We start from the raw sequence: 11054 nt of genomic DNA on the forward strand, positions 1-11054 counted from the left end.
GATAGATAGATAGTTATAGATCTATCTATCTATCTATCTATCTATCTGTACATATATACACTTATATACAGTTTTTAACTAACTCTCGTACTTGACTTTACTCATACTGTGAGTGTTTATGATGGCTGGTTAGGTTATAACTTGGGTGGAGTAACGGATGTTGCAACTTGAATTTACATATTTGACCATCATAATTAACATTCACTATGCATGCAAATGCTATACCAACAGCCCCCCCCCAAAAAAAAAAAAAAAAAAAACAGTAGCGTGTTCTTGGGTCCGATTGGTACCATAACGAGATAAATTTCTCAGACACAGCCTGTTCCTCAGTCAGTGTATCATTCTGAATTCTGTTCTTCTGTGCCCTTTTAAATAAGGGAGACAAAAACCTACAGTTAATACTTCAGTGAGGTAAAAACAACAACAACAACAACGAGGACATCATTTAGAGACTTCTATATTCGTGTTTTCCTCAGATATTTTTCTCGGTAGAGAAGACTTCGATCTATCGTATAGCGACAGAATATAGCCTTTATTAACCCCTTCACTACAAGGACATTATTACCTCCGCCAAAGAGGTTATGTTTTTGCCGGCGTTGGCTTGTTTGTCTGTCAGCAGGATTACTCAAAAAGTTATGAATGGATCTTGCTGAAATTATTTGGAGAGGTAGGGTATGGCCCAAGGAACAATCCATTAGATTTTGGTGGTGATCCGGATCATCATCCGGATCCAGGAATTTTTTGTTTGTTCACACGATGTCTCCAAAAGTTCTCAATGAATCTCAATTAAATATTGTAGAAGGGTGGGCCATGGGCCAAGAAAGGATTTATTAAATTTGAGGGGGGATCCTGATCCGGATCCTGCAATGGCACTGGCGGAGGTATGCTCTCTATGAGTGCTTTCTAGTTTACATTTTAATCATGCTGTATCCTGACGTTTTTATTAGACTCAGAGGAATCTTTTCGAATTGGGTACGACGAGGGGTCAGAAGTACATTAGCTTCCAGTAACCCGTTCACTGATACACATTTTCTCTAAACTGAATATAACGGGGTAAGCTGTATCAGTGACTTCATAACATCCTTTACTATGCTGATCTGTGCTATTCTGAGTAGGAAAAAAAACTATTGCTAGATTCAGCATACAGAGGACTTACTGTAGGTAGGAAAGAGGTCATGAAGATGATGATTATGATGATGATGATGATGATAGTTATGATGATGACACTTTTCTAAATGAAGGAGTTACATACTACGGATCTTTCCAAAGCAAAAAAAAAAAAAAAAGTATTGTAGCAACAAGACTATACTAAAATAACGTCATCGGGCCGTAGGATCGAAGTTATTGCGTCAGACTATATTATATCACAGTCTGTCCCATGTTATCAAAATACTACACCTTATGTTTCAAAATGCAAGGTGTAGTAAAGGCCAAGGTACCACTTATAGTCTTTATTTTTCGATTATTTATCGTAGGGGAATACCCAGAGATGCAGGGACGTGACTGAGGATTGGGTAGGGGGACGGAGTTACTCAGTACACAGATTTGTTTGTTTGTTTGTTCGTTTTTACTTCGTGGCGTCCTTGATGTGGTTACTGTTAGGCTGCTCTCACTCGAGGCCACCGGTGGCGGCCACCGGTGGCCTCAGTTAGTTGCCTCCCATACTTTTCAATGGAGCCTTTCATACGAGGCCATTGCGGTTGCCTGGCCGGCAACCAGCTCCCGATAGTGGCTCGCTCGCGCAACTAGTGTCCGCCACTGGCGGTTGCTGCCACTCGCTGTAAAGTGTTTTTTCAAATCGGAGCATTCATACGGCGCCACCAGTTGCCGGCCCCTTCACACTGGGCCACCAGTGGAGGCCATATATATATATATATATATATATATATATATATATATATATATATATATATATATATATATATATATATATATATATATATATATATATCACACACACACACACACACACACACACACATACACACTCTCTCTCTCTGTCTCTCTCTGTCTCTGTCTCTCTCTCTCTCTCTCTCTCTCTCTCTCACACACACACACACACACACACACACACACACACACACACACACACACTCTCTCTCTCTCTCTCTCTCTCTCTCTCTCTCTCTCTCTCTCTCTCTCTCTCTCTCTCTCTCTCTCTCTCTCACACACACACACACACACACACTTTAAATTTCACCTTTTCTGCTTCTCATTTTGCCCTGCTTTCCAATACCTGGTTCAGTCAGGCTTGGTATGTTTCTCCGACCACTGATGATGCTCCTTGATATTATTCGTCAGGAAGGAGGGCGGCCGGTACGTTCTAAGTGCGAGGCAGACACGGTGGAAGTGAAGGCAAAGATTTGTCCTTGACTGTCCAGCTGCTGTCCCTGAACCACACCTAATGCACACACACACACACACACACACACACACACACACACACACACACACACACACACACACACACACACACACACACACACACACACACACACACATACCTGAACCACACCTAATGCACACACACACACACACACACACACACACACACACACACACACACACACACACACACACACACACACACACACACACACACACACACACACACACACACACACAAACAAACAATTTAAAAACAGTCTCTCTCTCTCTCTCTCTCTCTCTCTCTCTCTCTCTCTCTCTCTGAACCCCACCTGACACATGCTGATCACGAGCTGGCTACGAGGGAACCACTTTTTCTACCCCTGGCCAAACACTCGCTGAACATGTGTGGTATGGCTGTGGACATTCACAAACCTTCTTGCGTCTGTAAGTCCTCAAAAATACTGCTTGTTTAGTCTTTTACTTTCACGCGTACGGTTGCCACACTTCCTAACCAAACATTCCGGATGATAATGTGTGCGTAAGAATAGATATGTTTACTGTATCTTCATTTATACGGCCGCCACATACTTCAGAATCAAATGCTTTTAAGCTTAGGCTGTGCATAAGATCAACTGTTTTTGTCTTTACTCTCATCTTCACTACCCCCTCGCTGATTGCTAGGATACAGTCTCCTTCAACGCAACATAATAATTAAGATTTTTTTTTTTCCAATGCCAGCAATAAAGAGTGCTGAGGGAACGTTTTGGTGTTGATATGGATGTGATGGAAAATGTAAGAATTACCCTGAGATGGTTTAATCACGTGGAGCGAATGGAAAGTGAGACTGAGTACGAGAATGTATATGAGTGAGGTGGAGGGAGGGAGACAGAAGATGAGATGGAGGAATGGGTTGTAGAGGTATACGAATGAAAATAATTTGGTAGTGAGGGTTGCCTGATGGCTGAGGATGAGGTGACGTGGGGGCTATTTGATCATGGCCATCGCCTCCGGGATTAAGGAGTTTGGTATCACACAGGGCAAAACTTGTTCATTCTAGAGAAAGTTGAACATAAGAAAGCCAAAATCAAGATCCATTTAAAATGAAATGTAACTTTTGGTATAATCGCTTTTTGAACACGTTTCCTGTCTATAAAGTTTATATACCACACCACGCAGTAGCAAAACTTACTAGGCACCTTTGCGAATTACATCACTTGTGCCTTTATCAGAAAAGAGACTCTCTGCTGAAGATGATGCGAAGTCTCCTATGTGAGTAAAAATTATGACCCGTTACGTTTCCGCTTAGAGATCAGTGGCCATGCTGGTATGTGAAGATCTTTTCGTTTAATGGCAGCTCTCCATGTGTCACAATCGTGAGTCATTCCCTTACTCAGATCCCTATCCCTGATATCCACACTGGATGTCATCCCACTTCTTCCTCGGTCTGTCTGTAAGCACTGTCCCCATCGCTTTCATACCTGTGATTCTCCCCACCCTCTCAACATGTCCAAACCACCTAAATCTTGCATTTCGCATTACATCTACAATATCTCTCAAGCCGAATATCTCTTGCGGTACACTGTTTTCAGATCTGCCACTCAGTGATGCCCTACACATCAGTCTCAGCATTCTCTTTTCTGTACTTTCCACTCTGCTTGTAGCCTCTTCTTCACTGATCAAATCTCGTTGCCGTACAGCGTAACATTCCTCGTGAATTTTCGTTGAGTACCCTTTGCACGAAAGAAGAGCTCCTTCATGGTCAGGAGAGGCAATGATTCCCTAAACTTCTTTTATCCACATCTCATTCTAGCGATGGCACTAGCCTTTGTTCCTCCTCCTAAACTCAACTTTTCCCGCAGGTAACAAAACTCCTCTGTGTAGGTCATTAACACAACTTTTACGTGTTGAATCTAATCACTTTGGCGATAATTTTAGTGATTCGATGCCCAGAGTTAAAAAATCAACCCCTTAAATTAGATGACGCAAAGTGCTATTAGTTTGTTTTTGCTACCATCGGGCGATTCTGTTAAGCTTCGGAGAGATTTCAGACCGGACGGGGCAGACATAGCCCTCAGTAAGAAAATATCTTTTCTCACACATACACTCATCATCTAATCCTGTGTTGCCCCATGAGGAGCGTAGGAGCCCGGGGCTAAACAAGTTGGTCCTGACATTTAAGGTGAGAGTGACCAGCCTCACTCATCCCTGAGTAGCATTAAGCGAGCAATAAACCCCAACCATTCCTTGGATATAACCTGCCCAGGCTTAATCCGATTGGGGTGCCTTAATTACCCACTAAACCACCAGGTGCCGTAATTTATTTTATAGTTACCAACCAGCGTAGTAAATGGTTTTCTGGTGTACAGGAAATCATTTGGTTTGTCACTCAGCGTAGTCACCCGCAGACAGAAGGAAGAGGAAAGATAAAGGAAAGAAAGACAGAAGAGGAAGAAAGGAAAGAAGGAAGGACGAGAGGAAAAGGCAGACACCCGATAGTGGCACTATATTGAGTGAGTGGATGGTAAGCGCCACCACCTAAATTGAATAAAATCGTGTGGAAGTAGCAAGAATAAGCATTTAAACTATGTCATCTTCTTCATAGAATTAACACTCCCAGGCTCCAATGACCTGCCACCATGTGAATAAACAGTCTCATGTTCACCCAAAGAAAACATGCACCCGTAATTTGAAATGACTATGAACGGGTTAATGTAAATGATTTTGAAATGAATAGTATTGATATCATTGGCCAGATTTCTAGACATAACAAGTCTACTTCTTACCTACAATGCTCCTCATCATCATTATCATCACCATCGTTACCTTCATCACATCATCAACATGGCCCTAACCGCCTCTCCTCATAAACTGCATAATTACCACCGAGAAAAAAGAATACGAAAGCAATAAAGCAGGAGAAGTATGGTAATGTCATGATGGTAAGCTATAATGGTGACGCTGATATCACAGGTTCGAATCCTGATGTATGGGGGGGAGGGGGATGATTTGATTTAAACCCCTTTGTATGTGTAACGGCTTTAATTTATATTTTTGCTTCTCCCATTCCATGTCATTCAGCCTAAGCTCTTCTGTCCGGCATCGACCTTTTCTTTTTTCTTACATTATTCTTGCTACCTGCAGACGATTCTACTCAGCTGGAGAGCTACAGAGAGGTAGAAGAGTTAAGCGAAGGCCACACTTAACCCATGCAACTGAAAAATGTCTGTTCATCTGAATAAAACAGTCTGATGGTGGCGAGAATGGCAGCAGCTATGGCGGCCTCGGGTTGAAGGCGTTGATTTGTTGTCATTAGGTTCAGTGTTCTCCCATAAACCCATCGTCATGCCATATTAAGCGAGTTCACTTATCACGTACCTGCATCGTGCTTGTTACCGTCAGATGACACAACCGACTTAGTTAATAGTGAAAATATTGGCACTAGGGCTCCTACGACTCACAAAGCTGAATAAAATTGTCTGCCGCTACCTGGGAAAGAATATTAAAGTAGTAACGATCATGAGAGGGTTCACAAGATACGTGATGTAAATATATATACCGGTAACGTCACTTCTTCCAGTGCTACAACGCTGAGTGAACTGCAAGTGTACGAATAAGTTACACATAACACAAAATCTACTAATTATACGTAATACCAGTTTTCCCTTTGTACTACCGTACTATTATTATTCCGGCTACTGTTGTTACTACTGCTGCAGGTAGCTTACTGCTGCTACATACTGTATACTATTACCACTACTACTACTACTATTACTAAAACAACAGCAGCAGCAACAAAAACTATTACTACTACTACTAGTCCTCGTACTACCTAATTATTATTTTTTCTTAAATGTCATCAAATATCAAGGAGAAATTGCAAACGAGTAATTAAAATCTTTCGACTTTTAAGAGAACTGTGATGTACAGTTAGCCGCCTCTTAAGTGTAGAAGCGGGGAACAGTCTGGTGGCAGTGTTACATCTCCCATAGACCGAGTCCTCGTAACCCTCGTCTATATTTAGCCAACCCAGGTGACGCCTGTGGCAGGCAACTACAGGAGTCCATCCACCTCTCCTGCCTCTCTTTCATTACCGGATTCATAGATGACTGAATGTGACGTAGTGGGCTGAGGTGTATATCATCATCCATCTGTGGGGTATTATATGAACCTTTGCACACTACATCCCATTGAAGCACGTGTGGACACAGCGGGGAGAACAAACTTTTGTGGATGATTGTACACTCTCGTAGTGATCTCTTACCAAACTAGTGAGTAATATCGAAGTCGGCTGAAAAGTTGGAAATCTCGCTTCATCAGGTCGAACTATTGTTGTAAACCTTACGATATCCTGCTAAATTGAACATTAAATTTCAAGCAGGTTGGATGGATGCAACTCACGCTTCAGAACTAAATAAAGTCCTTGAATCCGATTATCCATTTCTTAGCGTATTTCTTCCATTTCTGGACTATTACCTTCAGATCAGGAGAGACTTTTCGTACTGTAGGGACAGACATAGCGCTGATAAACACCATCATAGCTACAGATCATTAATAAGTTCAATAAAATAGTCTGGAGATAGCAAGAAGATAACAAAGTACATCCTCTGGCTGAAGGGGTGAATGAGATCTTGTCAAACCAACCAGCAAAATTAAAACCGGCAGTAAGGGTTGATATCTCGCGTCTGTAGTTCCACACTCCAAACGTATAAAAGCATGAAGGCGGCTGAGGAGTATTACCTGTCAGCTGCACGAGGGCCACTACACCAGTCAATTTCTACTAAGTCTCAGTCTTCTAGAATAAAACAGTCTGGAGGAATGGGAGCGAAATAAGACATCATCTGTTTTTACAGTCCTTTCGCACGTAGCCTGACCCAATCGATTCCCAGCCAGGTTAGCAATAATGTAGATGAAGCATCAAGAGAAATGCCTATCGATAATACGAGACTGATGAAAGCAATCAGTAATTACAGGTATTTGCCAAGTCCCAATATTCCCGAAGAACACCACAAGCAACTGTCTATTTTATATCCAGGTTCCCAACTGTACTTCTCAACGAACACGGGTAATGGGGAACCAACTTTGTCCAAGAATCTTGTTAGGAGACTTACATGACCGGTTTCACAATTATAATTTTTTAACCTGCTGTATCCCCAGCCCGTTCCAATAGTACTATTATATGCAAAAGTTCATCGGCAGTCCTCTGTCAGCATTGCTTCCTTCTTTCCATACTTCTTCCTCATCCTCCTCAAACGTCGAAGAGGATAATTCCTTCTCATTAGCCTATCTTATCTTGTGCTTCTTACTGTTATCGGTAATAGTCAGTCACATTTTGCCCCCTTCTGGTACATTAGTCCAAGGCCAGATTATCGTAGTCCAGCGCATTTAGGATTAAATGACCAGCCTATTGTACCTGGTGGCACTGCATGAACAAATAATTTCTAGTTACAATACCTCTTGGGGATCGAACCTATGGACGTCACTCCAACTGGGACGCTCTAACAATTATTACAATCACTTAAAATATATATAAATTATAATACCTTTCATCACCTCAGTCGGTAGGGAAGCTTCAGTGATCGTGATAATAACTCTTCCCTTTGTTGGTATTTAGCATTTTATTATGATTTTGTATCTTAGTTATATCTCTTCAATAATTATAGTTTACATAGCACACACACACACACACACACACACACACACACACACACACACACACACACACACACACACACACACACACACACACACACACACACACACACACACACACACACACACACACACACACACATACATATGTAGGCATAATATAACACAATACTATATGTAACTACTGTATATAGCTATAGGTAACAATATGTAGAACAGGTTGTTATGTCTGAGTCCTCCAGGAAGAGTTAAAGAACACATCCCCTTGCCTAGACGAACCAGGAATGTCAATTCACACATTGTATATCCACAACCCTTGTTGTCGCAGACCATCACAATTTCTTAGCCATACGATGTATCTTAAACTTCCTCGTAGGCCAGACGAACAAGAGTATCATGACGTATCCAAACACGTGGAGTAACCAGCCCGAGCCAGTTAGTCCACGTGATGGGAAATTTACCATACACATCCTCCCCACGCTCTATATAATGTCGGAGAGATTCCCTTCAGATCAGAAGGGGGTTAGAGAGAGAAAAGGGAGAGAAGGCTGATGAGAAGGTCCAGTGTTAGTATCACGCTCTACTAAACTGTAGCTCATCTCTTTTATAACTTTGTGCAATAAACCTTGTAACCCGAGAATGCTGTAACTCACCTCGTTGACACTACGTCTCACTACTTAGTTCTGGCTGAGCTTAACGATCCATAATCAAGTGCCCCATCTCACTACAAGTACCTAAAACTACGCTGTCGAGATTGGTGGCCAGATAACCTTCTCTGTATAATTACACCCCTCGGCTACGTCTACTTACACACACACACACACACACACACACACACACACACACACACACACACACACACACACACACACACACACACACACACACACACACACACACACACGCGGCCAGAATTAGACTGGATTACTCAAAGTCAGCCAAAAATAATCATAAGTTCCTAACATTTTTCGGGCGCACCCTGTAGGATATATGTGTATAGATATTGTACACTCGGGGAAAGATTCACCTGGTACAACCACTGACACGTGAATCTAAGACAAGTGATAGTGAAGCACGTGCCATATTCTCACCTACATGGTAAAGGTGATTGAGGAGGAGAGGGGTTGAGGGGAGTTCTGTTGAATTTGTTTAATCATCTTATGTCCTCTTGGTCCCATGTAATAATATAACACAGCTTTACCGTCTAAATATAATCTTCTTGATCCTCATTTCAAAAATGATGACCAATGGAAATTGTATCTAATACCACTGATATATATACTACAGATATATACTAAAACTGATTTTATTATCAATTTAGAAATCCCTCTATAACATGTCATTAATAAAACTATACACACACAAGCTGAAATAACATGTTCTGTAATACCCACAACACCCTTGAATATGATGACGAGTCTTATCTTTATACTTTCAGCAAATGTTCACATGTGGATGACGTTTACATGAGACTACTTAAAATCTTTATAAATTTTGCACCATGACCGCACGTCAGAAGCATTATGATATTGTGACATCAGCGTCCCAAACCCACCTCCACCCACCCCACCCCGACGCCTCTCCTCCTCACACACTGTTTCCATGTAGGTGAGAACTGGCTCCCTCTTCAGTATCACTTGTCTCAGAGTCACGTGTCGGCGGGTGAGGTGAATCTTTGTGTACGTCTCTAACCTCTTCCTATCAGACAGTGTACACCCTGATGAGATTCCTGACTGTTGTGATATTGGTAGTGTGTCTGAGTGTATGTATGTGTGTATGCACTGTAATTAACCTCTCTTTCTTTCCTCCTACAGATAGCGGCAGACAAGATGAGACTACAACTTGGCGTGGTGTTGGCAGTGGTGACCCTTTTCACGCTACACCCAACCCCCTCCAGCTCAGCACCCTCTCGTCACTACACTGCAAAGAGGTTTAAGAAGACAACTGTTGAAGGTTAGTAGGAAGTCTCTCTCTCTCTCTCTCTCTCTCTCTCTGTCCTTGAAGCTGAATTACAAGGGACATCAGGATGGTACAGGTTCTTTAACCTTTTTAATCCATTCAGTCCCATGACGTGTTATCCACTATATTCTTGCTACCATCAGACGATTTCCTTTAGTAGAGGGATGATATCTTGCAATGAAGAGGCCGATGAATGCTATATGTAACATCTCTACTCCAAAGAGAGTGTCCTAAGCTGAATAAAATCTCCTGGAAGTAAGAATGGAACAGAAGGTATATCATAGGATCGAAGAGGCTTAGCACAAGCATCTGTTGTAAACTTTAGGGAAAGTGACTGAAGACAAAATTAAATAAGTGTAGAAGCGGGGAACAGTCTGGTGGTAGTGTTACATCTCCCATAGACCGAGTCCTCGTAACCCTCGTCTATATTTAGCCAACCCAGGTGATGTCTGTGGCAGGCAACTACAGGAGTCCATCCACCTTTCCCCCCTCCCCCTCAAAAAAAAAGGCAGCATCAAGGGGAAAAAGAATGTCCAGACGGAAAGGGTTTAGTCGGGCGATTACATGTTTGTTAGAAAAAAGTTTTGTGATGAAGGCGTCTTAAGCGCTTCAGTCAAGCGATTTGATCTAACTTGCGAACTGTGTCTAGTAGTGAGGGGGTTGAAGGTTACATCTGCATGCTCTGTTTAGAAAGTCGTCTGCTAAGCTGAATAAAACCGTCTGGAATTTGTAAGAATAAAGTACAAATACAGTTCGTCATCGGACTGTAGGAGTTAACATTTTGACTGCTAGGACCTCTCTCGACGGAATAAAATCGTCTGGTGTCAGCCTTGGCACTCCTCTAGGTATACCAGTCACAGAGAAAAGGTGATTCGAGATAGATTGTGAAGATTTTGACAGCTAGTATAACTCTTACTTGACCAAAATGTTCAAAGACAATCACTGCATATCAGGGATTCCCAAATATATGATAGCACTGGTCATCCTCTTTAAGACACTGAATTCAGTAAACTTCCTAATATCCATACGTGCGTTATCCGTATCTCATCATTATCCGTATCAGTCGCCTTGAGCTG

The 11054-nt window shown here is 42.0% G+C and overlaps 1 protein-coding gene across 1 annotated transcript in view; it reads left to right on the plus strand.

Moving 5' to 3' along the window:
• Positions 1–11054, plus strand: part of LOC145404677 (alkaline phosphatase-like) — a 51204-nt gene that overhangs the window by 19063 nt on the left and 21087 nt on the right. Inside the window, exon 2 of the mRNA XM_080276222.1 lies at positions 9834–9972. Coding sequence (XP_080132348.1) covers positions 9834–9972 — 139 coding nt within the window. The remainder of the gene's footprint in view (positions 1–9833; positions 9973–11054) is intronic.

This window comes from Coenobita brevimanus, chromosome 7, assembly GCF_032717465.1.
Source record: "Coenobita brevimanus isolate Jiangsu-jjx chromosome 7, ASM3271746v2, whole genome shotgun sequence".
In the NCBI taxonomy this organism is placed as follows: Eukaryota; Metazoa; Arthropoda; class Malacostraca; order Decapoda; family Coenobitidae; genus Coenobita; species Coenobita brevimanus.